The following is a 19768-nucleotide window of genomic DNA, read 5'->3' as shown; positions in this document are numbered from 1 at the left end:
CATCACGTGGTGTACTCTGACACTTCCGTGTTTAGCTTGCCGCGAGACTTTCGAAAATGCCGCTAACACCGCAAATCTCAAGGAAAAAAAAACGGCAATTGCGCTTTGCAAGATGTGGAAAGGGAAAGCAATCAGATGGGTTAGGTGAAAAAACACCAGGAAGCAGCACATCTGCCCGTAAGCTGACGTTGGGAAACCGGGGTGGGTTTAATGACAGTGCCGCTGACTGTGGGACACAGCAGTGGCTGATTATGCATGTCGCACGTCTGAACGAATTAATAAATGATCTCTTGTGCCCTAATTGTGCTGCATCAAGTCTATTTATTAACATTGATCCAGTGAACCATGGATTTTGTAGCAGTTTGCTTCTAGAGTGCAGTAATTGCAAAGGGGAGAATGTGTATAGGCGAAGCATCTACACATCCACACGGCTGCAAAGCGAAACGAGAGGTGATGTCGCTTTTGACGTGAACGTCCGCATGGTGCTTTTAGCCCATGAATTAGGGATGGGATATGCAGCACTGAGGAAGGTCAGCAAGGTGTTGGGGATCCCTTCCCTTCACCTGAAAACATACCAGAGGCATGACAAGAGAGTCACAGGTAGGCTTTCGAAATAGGGATAGGACAGGGATGTTGATTTTGGAGGTCTAATGACCTGTTACATTTATCATAGTGTTGTTGTAACAGTGAACATATTTTATTGGATGGAACACACACACACACACACACACACACACACACACACACACACACACGCACGCACGCACACGCATACATACACATACACATTAACAGTAGGCTGCATCACATACACGCACAATTATGAATCTGTTATAATAGTATAACATAGGATGGCCTTATTCTTTAGTCATTTACTGTTTGCTTGTCCAATTGGCTGCTATGACTGCATGGTCTACTCCCTGGTCCTTTCAAAAAAAAATTTGCCACTCAAATGTACTGTTTCAATAAACTCAACAAAAAAGGAACAGTTCTTGACACAACATGCATTTTAATCTTAGTGGCGGAAATTGAGAGAGGACTGGAGTCACTGCACAAGACTAGGGAGCAGATCAGACAGGCCTATGCAGACGTTGATCCAGAGTTGGCAGAGTTGCTGAGGGAGGATGCTGATGCTGTAATTAACATTGGTGTCTCTTTTGATGGCACCTGGCAAAAAAGAGGCTTCACTTCCCATTATGGCATTGGTGTTTGTATTGACATTCTTACAGGACTTGTCATTGACTTTGAGGTCTTATCCTCTTACTGTCATGCTTGTGTCCTAAAGCAAAGTGCCAAGAATGAAGGGAAGATCACTGTGGAGGAATTTGACAGCTGGAGGGAGACGCACACTGACTGTGCAAAGAATTTCACAGGGTCTAGTAAGGCAATGGAGCAAGAGGCAGCAAAGAGGATGTGGGCTAGATCAGTCAGTCGCCACCAGCTGCGGTACACTGAGATGCTCTCAGATGGGGATAGCTCTGCTTTTAAGGAAGTACTGTCACTAAACCCATACCCTGGGCATGAGATTGTAAAGCTGGAATGTATAAACCATGCTCACAAGCGAATGGGCACAGCGCTCAGAAAATTTAGTGGCGAACGCAAATTGGGAGGCAAGGGTTTGGGGAAACTGACTGCAAAGAAATGCAAAACACTGCAAAATTATTACAGGGGGGCAATTTTGAATAACCAGGGGTCACTGGAAACAATGAAAGCAGAGATATGGGCAGGCCTTCTCCACTGCATGTCAACAAATGAAACACCATTACATACTAGGTGCAATCCATCTTGGTGTTGGTATCGGAGGGCAGAAGACAAAAATGAGACCCCCGAAAGCCACACACGACATACTGCAAACTACCTATCCCACGAGGTGGGCCAGAAACTTCTCCCCATTTATCACCGCATGTCAAGTGATAGCTTGCTGCAAAGAATGCAGCATGGTGGCACACAAAATGCAAATGAGTGCCTCAATTCTGTGATATGGGCCCGCTGCCCAAAAACAGTTTTTGTAGGCAAGAACAGGGTCGAGGCAGCGGCAAGCATGGCCATCTCCACTTTTAATGAGGGTGCCTCAGCTATGCTTAATGTGATGGCAAACTTATGGCTGGAGAGCACACTTATTACAGTGAACACCATCAAGCAGGCAGACCTGCTCAGGGTGTCCAAAGCAAACGCCATTCAGTCCGCAAGTGCAAAACGCAAACGAAAACTTGTGAGCACAGACAAGAAAGTGAAAAGGCACCAGCAAGAGATGTCAGAGGGACCTACATATGGTGCTGGAATGGATCATTAGACTTTAGAAAGCTGTGACAGCTACTGTTGGTATTGTTCTGTGTCCATAACTGTCCAGCGTGGGTTTTGTCGGCAACTTTGTGCATGATACACCAATGTTAATTAATTGAGTTACTGCCGTTGTAGGCCTTATATGCATGCCATGTTATTAAATAATCAGTTTTCATGAGCTTGAAATATTATATATTATTATTACTAAGGGCCTGAGCATTTATTCTGTTTTTGAAAAATGTTTTCCAATAGAAATGTATTAAATTCCCCTATTTAAATCTTTAAATGCCGTTTTCTCAAAATGAGTTTTTTGTCATTCTCCAGTAGAAACTTCTCAGCCTGTGTAGCACCTATGTACACCAAACTTTCCAGTTATACACTTAGCAGTATTCTGGAGATATTTTCAGAGGGATTTGTTAATAAATCATTCCTGGCCTGATTTATGTGACATTTTAATAAAAAAAATAAGGCGAAAATCGATTTTTTAAGGCTATGAACAGTATATTTTGATTTCCTATGTAATGAAAGTATATATCCTGAAATCCCTCTGAAATTTTGTTTTCATCTTGTGTGTAAACAAAATGAAAAAAGAATTTTGCACCTGGCTTTATCATATGTTCAGATCTATCTACCGAAAATATATGCAAAATCGCGCATATTTAATGAGATAATGCCTAATTTGCATAATCAAACATAAAAATTTTTAAAACTTGTAATACATTTTTTTTATATACTTATGCAAGTAATCAACTGAGGAGGTTTCATGGTGATATCTATTATTTAAAAATTTTACCCTATTCACCTGTAGTGTCTCGCCTTAAGGTTTTGATTCCCATTGAAGGTAAATCAGAGAAAATGCTTTTTTGTGATCCTGTTTATTTTGATTTTATACTTCTAAAACTGAATAGATTTATTATGCATTTCCTTGTAGGAAGTCGCTCAAGCAAGTGGTCAAATATTTACTGTATTAAAATCGCAAATATTTTAAATAAAAACTTAAAATTGACAAAATCAGCCGACTCGCATGCCTTTTCTTTTGCATTTAAATTTTAATACAATAGATCTTGAATGTCACAAAGAACTTGTTTTTCCACCTCCATGAATGAGACGAGTGTTGTTCATTATGTCGCCTTGTTGAAGTAAATTGTAGTTTTCCTTGATTTACCCCGGTCTTCACAGTCTTCAGATGACTTTGAAAACTGGTATATATTTAAATGCATTTTTGATGAGATTACTACATTTTATTTAATGAAACGCATTTATGGTGAAATTACTACATTTTCAGGCATGTGAGTCGGCTGTTTTTTATTTTTTATTTTAAGTTTTAATTTAAAAATTTTAATATAGTAAATATTTGACCACTTGCTTGAGCAACTTAATACTATAGGTGATGCATGGAATAATAGCCCTAACTTGCGTTGTTTAAATTGTGTTTAAACATGCATACGTCCATTAAAGAGTGTATATGTGTATATGTGTACAAAGAGAATCGCAATGCTGACAACTTTTTTTTGAAAATAAAAGTTGCAGCATAACTTCTGGATTTTAAATTAAAATAGTAAGTATGTGTTTGTGGTACAGCCGCGGATCAGTTATTCACTGCAAACGCATCATATGTGAAAGCACTAGCACGCGCTGCTCCTGCACCGCAACCTTTTACAGTCTATGACCGCAACACGCACTGCAAACAGAGTGTGTGTGAAACGGGGGTTAGATGATAGATCCACCTACAGTTATGAGAAACTTTGATGCGTTTAAGAACTCTTTTTTTCGTACAACAGCAGCACTCATCTTGTTTGTTTATAGCGGATGCGGATGAACAGGTGTAAACCGGAAACTGATATGCCGACTTCTGACAATAGCGGAAGTTCGTTACTACGCTTGTGCACGTAGTCTATAGTAAGTACATGTATTAATATTACACAGTACTTAAATATATACTGTGACAGTGACACCTTAAAATAAAGTAACCTATTTTTTAATTTTTCTGTGTGTGTGTGTGTGTGTGTGTGTGTGTGTGTGTGTGTGTGTGTGTGTGTGTGTGTGTGTGTGTGTGTGTGTGTGTGTGACATATAAAGCTATCTTTTCTTTTCAATTACCTCTTGTTTGCTTTTCCTGTTTCTCAAGTCAACACGCAAGTAGAGGAAAAATACATCAAGAAGCGGGTGTTTGATGGAGTGCTTCTTATAGAGGCCCTTCTTGGCCATCTCCACCCGCACATCAGAGGTCCACCTTGGTCCCCCAGTGCTAAAATTAAATAAACCAGGTGGTCAAATGATTGTGTTTGTGTTCAAGAGAAATCATGATGTCCAATCTCTGCATCTGCTCTCTGTGAAGGATGATGATGTGAAACTTTACCTCTGATAGTACTCCTCAGAGCTGTCATCAGAAGCTGGCTCCACAGCTGGCGGCTCGCTCTCAGCTTCCCTCGTGGAGCTCTGAGGACCAGAAGATGGAGCAGGAAGGAGTGGAGGAAAGTTCCTCACCACCAAGCCCTTCCGGTCCATTTCCTCTAACAAGCTAAGAAAAGAAAAACAGTGAATACACGCACATTTGATGGAATATTGTGTATTGTACTGCAACAGGACAAAGCAGAGAGGCATAAAGGTAAATCACACACCTGGCAAGAGGATCAGCCGATCCCAAAATCTGCTGAATCCTCTGGTACTCCCAGAACCGGCCGGTGTGGGAGAACTCGGCCAACTCCTTCTTGGCCTGCAGTACTGTTGCCTGTATATCCTCCTCAGAGCTGTCCTGCATGCACAGGGTCCTGAGATGGCCAGGAAGAGAGTGCGGTGCAGAGGAAGTACATTCTACTGTGATACGTTCTGCATGAACAAAAAATACATACATACATACAAGTTAAATGAAATGTTGTCAACCTAGTCTGCAGCATAGCAAATAAGCACCACTTTGCAAAAACAACCACAAAAATATTTCACAAAATGTAAAATAAAATATTTTTTTAGAGCCAAGATTCAAATATGTATTCTGTAACTTTTTTTCTAGATCTGCACACCCTGCCTGGCCTTAAAGCTTTGTATAACAGACACCACTATCCACATTTGGCTAAGGTAGATTGAAATTTGATTTATCTCTTCAGAAAACAACAAAACCTAACATTTAGCTAGTAAATGATTATTGATTTTTAAGACTTTTTAGATATCTAGACATTAACAGACTCATTAACAGACTCCAGTATCCCCAATAAAGCATCACTGTTAAACGTACATTATTTGAAAACAAAGTAACAGCAAGTAACAAAGTAACAAAGACAGCAAACAAAGACAAGGCAGCTTTACACAGATAATGGAATCACGTTGAAAATGGCAAATGGAGATTGAAATAAATAATGCTTATCTAGTAAATGGTTATTGATTTTTAAGACTTTTTAGATGTCTGGACTGGATTAACAGACTCCACAATATAAAGAGCATAAGGTACATATGTGAAAATTCAGTTAGGTCTTTTAACAAACAAAATCAAGGCAGCTTAACACAACTAATGTAATAATAGTTAGAAATTAAAGCTGCAAGCAGCCTTACGGGGCCAAGCCTTCAATGGCTCCTTGGCTTCAAAAAGTAGTGAAAAATACTTTGCTTTCAAAACTTTAAAAGAAACTTTAATAACCAAAGTATTGTTACTTCTTAATTTCTTACCTCACAGAAGAAATTAGTTCATCCAGCTGCTGAGGTTCAGTAGTTAAAAAGAGAATGAACTCAAAATGAAGACTTTAAATGAAACGCACGGTATATTTAATAGGAAGAAAGAATAGTACACTGCTTATCAGTATGATAAAGGAATTGAAATTACAACTTACCACAATTTTAAAGTTGTCCCACATGTGGCTTGAACCCACTATCTCTGGGTCAGATGCCTGTCACTCATCTCATTGCGCCACTGGAAACTTGTGTTTTTGCTAAAATGCAGAAGGTCCATACTTCAAGTGAGAATCAACTCAAAATGAAGATTTAGTATTTAAATGGACAGCAGGTTATATTTAATATTTAAAGTTTAGATGAAATTATTTTGATGCACTGTTAGGTGGTTGTCCTGCACCTTAAATAAAGTTAGTCCAAGATATAGTATATAGATTAATAAAACATTAAATTTTCATTTTTACAATTATTACTTAAGTTCTGTATTAATTATGAAGTTTTGTCATTCACTTATAATGGTTTAGATTTGGTGTATTTAACTAATTTTGTACGGATGTTCTTCATCTCTATTTTTCAAGGTCATACAATTCTGGACTTTTGGTACCACTAAGGATATTGAACTGCAGTAAAGGAAAGAATGTTTTGTTTTTGCATGTGGGTCCTAAAGTGAGTGGTATTTACGACAGTAACGTTAAATACAATTACTCCACAGCGACTCTAGGGGTTGCTATTTGACAAAAATGTAAATCTTGCACACTGTGCCTTTAATGTAATAAAAGACGATTTTTAATTATTGAACCAGGTCTTTAAACTCTGGAGGTTTGTCAGTTTGTAAATGCATTAACACTATATACTCAGAGTCCCTTTATTCTACTAATGGTCACAATTGTGACCTGACATATAATCCATTTTTTTGCATGGACTTTGATATATATTTTATGTAATTGATAAAGATGATTTAATATCCTTACATATTCATGCATGTCATATCAGGGAAAAGTAATTGGAATTACATGGATTAACTGCCATATGGAACTGTAGCCTATATTTTTGCTATAAGTACAATTATACAATTTTTTTAATGCTACCCAGAAACAATATTGTGAGAGGTGATAAAAATGTTAATTAAAAATAGTTCTTTTAGTTTAAATACCTTAGAGCACATTGGATAAAATAAGCAAATAACAGGGGGCTGTTTTAAGTACTGATTTTAAAGCCCTATTGTTGCATATTTAAATCTATATAGAAACGAATACTGCTTTTCCCAGTATGGTTTGTGGAACTAAATTTAGTGCCTAGTTAAGAATGGCTATAAGAATGCATGCAACTTTCCAAATGTAAGATAAGCCCATGTAATAAAAGGTCAATATTCCAAGAATTGGCATTTGCTTTAATAAAATTGAAGAAAAGAAAAACAGACATTAAACAATGTTAATTTAACAAAGCTTTGCCATGAGAAAATAAATCCGTAGCATTACAGAACATGGTTAATTTTGTCAATTATTGGTTACATTTCATTTCAATAGCTTTAGAAAACATGAATTAGTAAATATTTGCCATTCATTTAAAGAAACAAAAAAAACTACCATTTCAAATGGAATTACAATCATGAAAATGTAACATTGCTCATGAAAAAAATAAATAAAAATAATTCAGTGGCATTGCACAACCTAATTCAACAAATTCTTGTCATATATACACATATATGTACAGACACACACTACCATCACATGTTGTGTGTTTCATTACAAAGTCATTTTTGTATTATTTTTACAGCACTCTTCTTAGTCAAAGGTTTTTTGGCTGGTGTAATAGGAGGCGTTGTTGGCTCAGATGGTCTTTTATAGTCTAGTAGCCAGCCCATAGAGCCCCATTGTGAACCCGGAAATGTTGAGTACACCAAAGTTTTATTGCAGAAATGTGAAGTATGGTCCCCAGCATACAGAAACTGCCGGATGCTAATTTGCATATGTTGAGCAATTTTCATAATTAGCATAATTTGCATTATTAGCTTAATCGTCCATTTTGACCAGATATTTTGCACTCTATGGCCAATTTCTACAATATGTGGGTGGATTTAGAGGTTTTAGAGAATGCTGATTTCATTTCTGGCACTATCAGACTCCAAAATGGCAATTCTATAACAAATTTGGATACATTTAGACACATTTTTTATTAATTTCGGACAAAATTTTAGGTTATTTTCATGGTAAACACAATAATTTCACATTTCAGAATCACAAGAGCTCTTGCTCTTTGATGTGAATGTTGATAACCTAATTTTGTTTACATTTCCTGAGGTCCGGTCATGTTTTTATGAAAATAAACTGTTGCAGCTAGCTGTTGTAGTTGTAATAAGTATGTTATAAAGCAAGGGAGCATAGTTTTAAAGTCGAAATTCACCTTGCAAATATTTTTTTCTTATATCGCCTTAATATTCGTACAAAAGTCAGTCAAGGGATTTAATGTTGACATTTTAATGTTGACATAACTTATGTTTTCACATTAAGATAAAAGGTGGAAAGAGTTATAATCACAGTATTGTTCAATACATTGTGAATTTCTAGTCAGATCCATTTTGTGGGTAAATCTGGTGTTCTAAAATTAGTTACCATTATTTTAAAATTTTGGATTCTTCTTTTTTTTAAATTCAGACTTTGACATCAGGTTTGATAAGGAAGGATTAAAAACAGTCGATATTCAGTGTTATTGCTGCCTTCTCAAGTTGTTGTGGTGGAACATTCTTTAGGGTTAAGTACTTTCAAAACAAAGAGAGATTGGTTTGATCAGGTCAAAATGTCGGGAAAGAAGTGTCTGTTTGCACCATGCAGTGGCAAAGATGGCGACTTTAAAATATCTGGGTCCAAAGGAATCGCTACTATGCTAATTAAGAGCAAGGAGCTCGGAGACACAGCCATACATGAGACTTTGTCAAACATTATTAATACTGATGGTGCTTCATCAGCTTCTGTGTTATGTCACAAATCTTGCTACAGCTCATATACTTCTCGCTCTAGAAATGATAGCAAACGCAAGTCAGACTCATGTCAGAATCATTCGCTCTCCACTCTCTGCCTTTGAGTATTCAAAACAGTGCTTGTTCTGTGGTCTTATTTGTGAAGAAAAAGACTCTAAAAATCCTAACAGGTGGAATCCAGTTAAAAAATTTCAGACTTTAGATAGGCCAGGCCTTCCATCCTTCAAAGATGTGATTTTGTCTAAATGTGATGAAAGACAGGATGATTGGGCAGAAGTTGTGAAGTTACGGGTGAATGGCATCATGGACCTACCAGCAGCTGATGCTCAGTATCACTCCAAGTGTTACAATGCTTTCAGGAAGGTACCTCTTGACTCAAGTGCAACAGCTAGTAAACCAATTGACAGCTGCCTAGCTTCGGTCATAGACCACATGAGTGCAAACAAGACAGTGACTTGGACTGTCTCTGAATTACATGATGTTTTTGTAGCTAATTCTGGGAGTTTGTGCCGGAAGCAAATGCTAGCCAACCTGTGTGATTATTATGGTGATGCTGTTATTGTACTGAGAGTTGAAGGATGCCAGACGATTGTTGGCTTTAGGCAGTACATTGGTAAATCACTCAAATTGGTAGGACAAACTGGCCTCTCCAATGACGACGATGATGATGTCAACAAGGTTGTCAGAAAAGTGCGGACAGAGGTCCAGAATATTCCATTGCCTCGTGAATACAACCTTGGCAGCTTTAGGAAAGAAAGGGTCATTCAAGATACAAGTCCAACTCTCCTAAGGCTTGTATCCAGTCTTGTGTCCAGGGAAGAAACGGTGACCAAACCAGCACTCACACTTGCTCAATGCATCCAGCAGCACATCAGTAAAAGCTGGAATCAGACAACTTTGGGGCTAGCTGTAAAACTTCATCATAAGCATGGTAGTTCAGAACTGGTTCGGAACCTAAATGAGCATGGTCTTGTTGTAACATATGATGAGGTCCTCTGGTTCCGGAAGTCAGCTGCCAAATATGCCTCAGATTATAAGTACCTGCGGGTATTAGGACTGGAGAGGTGCATTGGCCCTATTCACAGTTGGGGTGATAATTTTGATCTTGTAGTCTTCACACCCAATGGTTGCCGCACAACACATGCCATGGTCACTCAGTTTGTGCAAAATCTTGCAGGGATCCTGTTCCCTGGAGTGACGACTCCAGACGGTGGGATTACATCGCTAAAAGTACCCCGTCTGACAAAGCTCCAAGCTGAGAAATTCTGTCCGGTAGCTAACAGCAGTCTTGTCATTGAACATTATACAGGCCCTAAGAAGCTGACTCCACCCGCTCTGAAAGAAGTGCCAAGAACAGCTACTGTCCAAGAGAGCATCCAAGAGAGGGTTTCTAGAGCACAGAGGAGGGATGCTGCTTGGCTCTGTCAGCTCCATTCTAATCCTCTTCCCCTGGACTGGTCGGCCTACAATGTTGTGCAAGATCGTCACAGTGATGAAGGTGTGTCTAGAATGAAGACTATAAGTGTCTTTGGACCATTGCTCGACTCAACTCCTGCTCATCCTGATACAGTGCTCCGTACCATTACTTACCTGGACACATCACTCAAGCAGCTTGGCATGAGCTACAGTCATATAACATTTGACATGCAGCTGTACAAGATTGCTTGCCAGATCAAATGGGGTGACCCACAGCGATGGGCATCTGTGTTGCTCAGCCCTGGAATGATGCACACCCTGATGTCATTCATTGGCTCAATTGGGGAGCTGATGAATTTAACAGGCCTTGAGGAGCTGGTAGGTGCATCATATGGCGGCCTGGCATCTATCTTCAATGGAAAGGCCAGGCCTAAGGCCATGCGAGCCTTCCGTATGGTTATGTATGCTCTTCTTCATGAATTCTTAAAGGAGGGAGAAAAGAGTCATCAGCAGATACTGGAATTCCTGGAAAAGGCAAGACAGCACCCAACAGGCCGATTATGGGTGGATTGCTTTATCACTCCAACCTTAATAGCACATAGATTCTGGCGAGCAGAGAGGGAGGGTGACTGGCTGCTGCAACAACACTGCCTTGAAAAGATGCTACCCTATTTTTTTGCTGCTGGTCATCACCACTATGCTAGATGGATCACTTGGCATTTACGTGAAATGCAGCACCTTCCTTCCATTGCAAAAGATGACCTTCTTGCCAGAAGTCATGTGTGTCGCCATTCAGATGGTGCACCTGCAGTGAGTGCCGATATGTTTGGAGAGCAGACATACATCAGGCAAGGGAAGGGAGCAGGGGGCATGAAGGGTATTTCAACCAACCCTGAGCAGGTTGCAGTTTGGATCCAATCATTTGGTATATGTTCACATCTCTCTCAGTTATTGGATGACATGTACAGTGATATAGCAGCATCAGAGAAGACTGTATCCAACAGACACAAAGAGGAGGGTGAAGCACGACGGGAGTTGGATGCCGAGGATCGCTCTAAAATTGTGAGGATGCTGTGGGAAAAACACAAATCCACTCATGACAGAGAGCACAGTGCTCTACCACATCATAAATGGACAGGTGGCTGATGAAAAAGTGAATGTGCAAGATGCGCTGAAGATTGGCCAGGCTATGTGTGAAAAGTTTTCTTCATCAATTCCGGAGGCATTTCATGCACCCATCTCTAACAAGGTAGTGACTATGAAGTTCCAGAAAAAGGGAATGAATGTCAGTGGGAAGGTTGTTTGTGACCTTGAGTCATTATTTGCTCGACTGTTGGGGGTGGGAGGCCAGAGAAAAATGGAGCTCTCTTCAAATATGAACTTAGCCCAGTCCCCTTGTCTATCATTGATGACAATGGATGCCTCCGAAAGGGCAATAAGTCAGTGCTTGTCCAGCAGCTCGGAATTCCAGTCTGCAATCCCCAGCCACCAGATGTTGTCATTGTGGATGCATCCCAGCTCATTTATCATGTGGTTTGGCCATCGTCTGGGACAGTGGCAGATCTTGCAGCCAGCATGGGACGTCGGCTTAATTGTTACGACACCCAAACATTTGTCATCTTTGACAGATATTTGCAGGTGTCTGCCAAGGACCATGAGAGACATAGAAGAGCAGGAGAGAGCTCCAAAGAGTACAAGCTCTCATTGACTACACCTCTACCTAGTCGAGACAAAGTCTTGAAAAACAAGTACAACAAACAAAGGCTGAGCGAACTCCTGTGTACTTTCAATGTAGGAAGTAAGATCATGATGGTCAGTAAAGCTGACAGCATTGACACTCATGATGAGGCCTATATATCACTTATATCTTACATGTTAGATGCTGTCAGACATGGGGCTTCTACTGTTCACATTCTCAGTGATGACACAGATGTCTTTGTGCTCATGGTTTATTGGTGTTGGAAGGCTGGTATCACTACTAACCTACAGATGGAAAAATGGAATGGTACTGTTCTCAGCATAAATGCAACTGCAGAGAATCTAGGTGACCAATGTGGTTCCATTCTGGCCATGCATGCTCTTTTGGGATGTGATACCTCCTCATATCCTGTCGGAAAGGGGAAGGTGTCTGCACTCAAGGCCATGAGAGTCGTACCTGGTAAGCTTCTCCACTGTATTGGAGAGGCAGAAGCCACAGATTTACAGATCACAAAAGCAACAAGGGCTTTCTTTCTGGCTCTGGACAATCAGAGGAACTCTGTAACCTTGGATGCAGCCCGGTATGAAATTTACCGAAAGCGCAAAAGACCCCCAACACTGGAGACACTACCCCCTACAGAGCGCAATATGCGCCTTCATGGAAGACGTGCCCACCTACAGGTGCTGCTATGGAAAGCAGCAGACCAGCCTGATCCACCGGCTGTGGATATCACCTTGTTTGGATGGGACAAGAAGATGGGCCTAAAGGAAGGAGAGGAACTGATTATGCCCACCAAGGATTCAAGTCCAGTTGCTCCTCCTGCTTTGTTAGATGTTGTCAGCTGTGGTTGCGATGTTGTCAGCTGTGGTTGCGATGTTGTCAGCTGTGGTTGCAAAGCTGGGTTGAAACCTTGCACATCAGCAAAGTGCAGCTGTGCAGCTGCAGGTCTGGCCTGTACCAGTTATTGTTCCTGCAAAGGCAATGATGGTATATGCTGCAACATACTTACACAACACCAAGAACACAAACAGAGGGATGAAGGGTCTGAAGAAGATGATGACAGAACAGACGAGGATAGTGAAGATGATGACAGAACAGACGAGGATAGTGAAGATGATGAGGCTGCCTTTTGTTAATTAATTGTGAGGCATAGCAGTTTGCCTGAAGGTGGTAGCCATTGTGTGCTTTGTGTGGTGTGGAGGTGAGGCCCTCTTGGTTAGCCTTGCGTCTGGCGGACTGACCCGGGTTGCCCAGACTCAGTTTTAACTCTTGCGTCTGGCGGAGTTTTAACTGGGTCCTCGTTGGATCTTGTGACTTGTGGACCAACCTGTGCAGCCCTTAGCCATTCGGGCGTTGCCCTAGCGACTCGCGGGGCCTGTCTTGAATGGCATGTATATAGTGTATATTTGTACATAGTTCGTTGATCACACATGGTGATGGGCTTAGGTGATTAGGTGAAACAACCTTAGGGGAGGAACATGCCCCCAATTCGTTGTCACACTCTGCAGGCACTTGTTGTAATGACTGTATGACTGTTGACCTTTCCTTGCAAGAGAATAAATAATTGTTAAAGACAATTGTTACATGTTTGTCTCTTATTCAGTACTAGAAAATTGTTTGCCACCACACATCTCATTGGGTGTCTTAAAAAGCTACCCCATTAATATGTATCGTACAGTTGCATGATCCAAGTTATGTCAAATTCCCACATTGCTTTTTCCTCGAGAAATGCATAACATTTAGCCTAACAAAGATTCATCGTTTATCCAAAAAGCAATTTTGAATCTTCAAAAGTGTCAGGAGGGGATTCAGCCTCACTACTCCCTGAAAACAATGCATAAACATTCACAAGAGCACTCATGATTTTGAAATGGAAGATTATTTTGTTTACCATAAAAATAATCTAAAATTATGCCTGAAAGTAATCAAAATTTGGCTAAATAAATAAAAATATGTAATAAAATTAGCTCTTTGAAATCTGAAAATGCCAGAAATGAAATCAGCATCATCTAAAACCTTGAAAATCACTCACATATTGTAGAAATTGGCCATACAGTGCAAAATATCTGGTCAAAATGGACGATTAAGCTAATAACGCTAATTATGCTAATTATGCAAATTGCTCAACATATGCAGATTAGCATCCGGCAGTTTCTGTATGCTGGGGACCCATACTTCACATTTCTGCAATAAAATTTTGGTGTACTCAACATTTCCAGGTTCACCTAGTTGGCTACTAGACTATTAACTGGAGACATAGGTTCTGGAGTGCTTTGTGTCTCTGTGACACAGAGGACAGGGTTGGTTTCATCTAGATTAATGTCACACAAATCCTCATCACTGGGATGAGCTGATGAAGGGTTTTCAATATTGGTGACTTCCAAACAGTTATTATATGTTAAAGTCAGTTCATCTGAGGATAGAAAGAGTTCTTCTACATCTTGTGAATCACAAGTTGACAGGTCAAGTTCTGGTGTTATGAATTTTGACAAAGTAGAGTTTGAAACCGTAAGAGAAGTTATTTGACTGTTTTGATGTATCTCAATTATTCCATTGCATTTTGTTATATAGCTTTTTGAGTTCCGCAGAATTTTGCAAGTTGGGCAACGGTGAAATAGCTGTTTAATGTTGAATTGTTCTTGTGATTTGTGGGTGACTCAGGGTTGTTGTGAGGCTCTTAAGGCTGTTGTACAGTCTAGTTTTAAGATTGGTAAAGGTGTAGGAGTTACCTAGTTGCAGTTTTGAAACTTGGTTTTCCCAAAGAGTAAGTTAAATTTCTCCAGATGGATCTTGCAAGGAACATTCTTGGATCTCACAGTCTGTACCCCAGGCCTTTACAGTTGTTGTGTTGTTTAGCTTGCATACTGTTGCAGATATTTTAGTGATCTGAAAATCAAAAGAAAATAGTACATCAAAAATACTATACTAAAAATACACTATTAGTTAATAAAATATGTTATTAAGGAATTAATACATGATGACACATTTAATTAATAGCAATTCATTTATTACTTAATCTATTAATCATATAGACTCTTTATTAGTTGCTGATGCAGTAATAATTATTTAATGGTTTAGTTCTTCATGAGTCATACATTAACTCATGATTATCTGTGCATTAGTTAAGTATGAATTAATGCTTATTAGTGCACCCGTATTGTAAAGTGTTACCCAATTCTTAATGTTAGATATTACAAAAATGTTCTTGTATTTTAATGTGATTTTATGGTTTACTATTATGATAAAGTAACTTTTTTATTTATTGTCCACATGCAGAGAAACAAAAACTGATATTCAAGTCACTAAGTAAATGTTATGTTTGTTGGACTTAAAATAATTAAAAGATATGCATATGTACACATTCAAATGTTCAATGTCAGATCAGTTAATATTGTGGAGTTGGTCAAACCATTCTCATTAAAACTCAAGAGTGTAAGCAATATAAGAATGTAATTATTTTGAATCAATGTTTGTTATATGGGTCTGTTTACAGATGCCTCGACCAAGCAAGCGCTCCTATTTAAACTTCTTTTTTTTCTTTTTCTTCTTAACAAAAAAAATCTCACTCTAATTCCTCCTAGAGCTTTAACTCTACATACTCCAATCTCGGCTCAGACACTCAGACTGTTCTGACTTAGTGTGCTATATCTTTTCTAACTGATTTGACTTTCAGTTTTCTTAAAAATTAATATTAAAAACCTTAAAAATCCCATAGACTTTCATTGCAGAATGTTCAAATTGAGCCAAGGCTACGGTGGCCCAGTAGTGCACAAAAACTCAAATCTAAACTCCCTGAAGCCCTAGACTCAATTAAACTACCATTCACTGTACTAATAAACTTATCTATCTATCTATCTATCTATCTATCTATCTATCTATCTATCTATCTATCTATCTATCTATCTATCTTTCTAACAAATCTTTCTTTTTTTCTTTCTAACTATTCTTTCTTTTTTCTTTCTAACTAATCTTTTTTTTTTACTTTAAACTATTCAAAACTTTAAACTACTTCAAACTACTTTAAACTTTAAAGTAATTTAAACTTCATACTACTTTAACCTTCTTCAAACTTTCTGGTCCAAACTTTCACAAGCCAACTTAAAGGTTGTCTCGACAAACTTTTTAATCTAGTTTTTTACTATGAATCTTTTGAACATTGCACAATTCACATGTTTTAACGCTTGCTATACATTGGATTTGATTAAACAATCTTCAAAGTTATAGCCTTCTGCTTTACTCAGCATTTGCTTTATACTCATACACTGTGGTTTGCTTAATTTTACAGAGACTTAAGTTGTTGAAGGTAGAACTGCAGCAATTGGCTCCAAATTACACAATCATCTGAAGTTGTATAACATGGAGCTCAAACCCACTATCTCTGTGTCAGAAGCATATCACTCATCTCATTGCACCACTGGGAAGTTGTGTTTTTGCCAAGATGCAGAAGGCGGTTTGGCTTGTTTGGATACATGATTTATTAAGTTGGCTTGTGAGAGCCAACTTACTGAAATCCTATTTAAACTTCTTCTTTTTCTTCTTAACAAAAAAAATCTGACTCTAACTACTCCTAGAGCTTTAACTCTACATACTCCAATCTCGGCTCAGACACTCAGACACTCAGACTGTTCTGACTCGAGTTACTATATCTTTTCTAACTGATTTGACTTTCAGTTTTAAAAATTAATATTAAAAACATTAAAAATCCCATAGACTTTCATTGCAGAATGTTCAAATTGAGCCAAGGCTACGGTGGCCCAGTAGTGCACAAAAACTCAAATCTAAACTCCCTGAAGCCCTAGACTCAATTAAACTACCATTCAATGTACTAATGAACTTATCTATCTATCTCTCTTTTCTTTCTTTCTTTCTAACAAATATTTCTTTCTAACTAATCTATCTTTCTTTCTTTCTTTCTAACTAATCTATCTTTCTTTCTTTCTAACTAATCTTTCTTTCTTTCTTTCTAACTAATCTTTCTTTCTTTCTTTCTAACTAATCTATCTTTCTTTCTTTCTAACTAATCTATCTTTCTTTCTAACTAATCTATCTTTCTTTCTTTCTAACTAATCTATCTTTCTTTCTTTCTAACTAATCTATCTTTCTTTCATTCTAACAAATCTATCTTTCTATTTTTCTAACTAATCTTTCTTTCTTTCTTTCTAACTAATCTATCTTTCTTTCTAACTAATCTATCTTTCTTTCTAACTAATCTATCTTTCTTTCTTTCTAACTAATCTATCTTTCTTTCTTTCTAACTAATCTATCTTTCTTTCTAACTAATCTGTCTTTCTTTCTTTCTAACTAATCTTTCTTTCTTTCTTTCTAACTAATCTTTCTTTCTTTCTTTCTAACTAATCTATCTTTCTTTCTAACTAATCTATCTTTCTTTCTAACTAATCTATCTTTCTTTCTAACTAATCTATCTTTCTTTCTTTCTAACTAATCTATCTTTCTTTCTTTCTAACTAATCTGTCTTTCTTTCTTTCTAACTAATCTATCTTCCATTCTTTCTAACTAATCTTTCTTTCTTTCTAACTAATCTTTATTTCTTTCTAACTAATCTTTTTTTCTTTCTAACTAATCTTTCTTTCTTTTTTCTATCTAATCTTTCTCTTTATTTTTTTACTAATCTTTCTTTCTTTCTTTCTAACTAATCTTTCTTTCTAACTAATCTTTCTTTCTAACTAATCTTTCTTTCTAACTAATCTTTCTTTCTAACTAATCTTTCTTTCTAACTAATCTTTCTTTCTTTCTTTCTAACTTATCTTTCTTTCTTTCTAACTAATCTTTCTTTCTAACTTATCTTTCTTTCTTTCTAACTAATCTTTCTTTCTTTCTTTTTAACTAATCTTTCTTTCTTTCTAACAAATCTTTCTTCTTTCTAACTAATCTTTCTTTCTTTCTTTCTAACTTATCTTTCTTTCTTTCTAACTAATCTTTCTTTCTAACTAATATATCTTTCTTTCTTTCTAACTTATCTTTCTTTCTTTCTAACTAATCTTTCTTTCTAACTAATCTTTCTTTCTTTCTTTTTAACTAATCTTTCTTTCTTTCTAACAAATCTTTCTTCTTTCTGACTAATCTTTCTTTCTTTCTAACTAATCTTTCTTTCTAACTAATCTTTCTTTCTAACTAATCTTTCTTTCTAACTAATCTTTCTTTCTTTCTACCTAATCTTTCTTTCTTTCTACCTAATCTATCTTTCTTTCTTTCTAACTAATCTTTCTTTCTTTCTAACTAATCTTTCTTTCTAACTAATCTTTCTTTCTAACTAATCTTTCTTTCTTTCTACCTAATCTTTCTTTCTTTCTACCTAATCTATCTTTCTTTCTTTCTAACTAATCTTTCTTTATTTTTTTCTAACTAATCTTTTTTCTGTCTTTCTAACTAATCTTTGTTTCTTTCTAAGAAATCTTTTTCTTTCTAACTAATCTTTCTTTCTTTCTAACTAATCTTTCTTTCTAACTAATCTTTCTTTATTTTTTTCTAACTAATCTTTTTTCTGTCTTTCTAACCAATCTTTGTTTCTTTCTAAGAAATCTTTTTCTTTCTAACTAATCTTTCTTTCTTTCTTTTTAACTAATCTTTCTTTCTTTCTTTCTAACTAATCTTTCTTTTTTTCTAACTAATCTTTCTAACAAATCTTTCTTCTTTCTAACTAATCTATCTTTCTTTCTTTTTAACTAATCTTTCTTTCTTTCTAACTAATCTTTCTTTCTAACTAATCTATCTTTCTTTCTTACTAATCTTTCTTTCTTTCTTTTTTCTAACTAATCTTTCTTTCTAACTAAACTTTCTTTCTTTCTAACTAATCTTTCTTTCTAACAAATCTTTTTTCTTTCTAACTAATCTTTCTTTCTTTCTAACTAATCTATCTTTCTTTCTTACTAATCTTTCTTTCTTTCTTTTTTCTAACTAATCTTTCTTTCTAACTAAACTTTCTTTCTTTCTAACTAATCTATCTTTCTTTAACTAATCTTTCTTTCTTTCTAACTAATCTTTCTTTCTTTCTTTTTTCTAACTAATCTTTCTTTCTAACTAAACTTTCTTTCTTTCTAACTAATCTTTCTTTCTAACTAAACTTTCTTTCTTTCTAACTAATCTATCTTTCTTTAACTAATCTTTCTTTCTTTCTAACTAATCTTTCTTTCTTTCTTTTTTCTAACTAATCTTTCTTTCTAACTAAACTTTCTTTCTTTCTAACTAAACTTTCTTTCTTTCTAACTAATCTATCTTTCTTTCTTACTAATCTTTCTTTCTTTCTTACTAATCTTTCTTTCTTTCTTTTTTCTAACTAATCTATCTTTCTTTAACTAATCTTTCTTTCTTTCTAACTAATCTTTCTTTCTTTCTTACTAATCTTTCTTTCTTTCTTTTTTCTAACTAATCTATCTTTCTTTAACTAATCTTTCTTTCTTTCTAACTAATCTTTCTTTCTTTCTTACTAATCTTTCTTTCTTTCTTTTTTCTAACTAATCTTTCTTTCTAACTAAACTTTCTTTCTTTCTAACTAGTCTATCTTTCTTTCTTTAAACTATTTAAAACTTTAAACTACTTCAAACTACTTTAAACTTTAAACTAATTTAAACTTCAAACTACTTTAACCTTCTTCAAACTTTCTGGTCCAAACTTTCACAAGCCAACTTAAAGGTTGTCTCGACAAACTTTTTAATCTAGTTTTTTACTATGAATCTTTTGAACATTGCACAATTCACATGTTTTAACGCTTGCTAC

At 36.7% G+C, this 19768-nt stretch overlaps 1 protein-coding gene across 1 annotated transcript; it reads right to left on the bottom strand.

Moving 5' to 3' along the window:
- Positions 1–4361: 4361 nt before the first annotated feature.
- Positions 4362–5586, bottom strand: LOC143724280 (uncharacterized). The gene is made up of 3 exons (XM_077217257.1): positions 4904–5586; positions 4642–4803; positions 4362–4530 (listed from the first exon to the last, which is right to left on the bottom strand). The coding sequence occupies exons 1-3, from the start codon at positions 5134–5136 to the stop codon at positions 4362–4364; spliced, it is 564 nt and encodes a 187-aa protein (XP_077073372.1). The 5' UTR covers positions 5137–5586.
- Between the last annotated feature and the right edge of the window lie 14182 nt (positions 5587–19768).

This window comes from Siphateles boraxobius, unplaced genomic scaffold (genome assembly GCF_051911475.1).
Source record: "Siphateles boraxobius isolate OS27281-9 unplaced genomic scaffold, OSU_SipBor_1 72, whole genome shotgun sequence".
Classification (NCBI taxonomy): domain Eukaryota; kingdom Metazoa; phylum Chordata; class Actinopteri; order Cypriniformes; family Leuciscidae; genus Siphateles; species Siphateles boraxobius.
Note: the sequence above shows the minus strand (reverse complement) of the source record. Positions and strands in the feature narration are given on the sequence as shown.

Excerpts from the sequence above, each read along its gene's own strand:
- LOC143724280 (XM_077217257.1), bottom strand. The coding sequence starts at position 5,136 with ATGTATGTATTTTTTGTTCATGCAGAACGTATCACAGTAGAATGTACT. Across the intron at positions 4,804-4,903 it reads TCGGCTGATCCTCTTGCCAG|CTTGTTAGAGGAAATGGACC; the intron begins GTGTGTGATTTA and ends TTCTTTTCTTAG. Across the intron at positions 4,531-4,641 it reads TCTGAGGAGTACTATCAGAG|CACTGGGGGACCAAGGTGGA; the intron begins GTAAAGTTTCAC and ends ATTTAATTTTAG.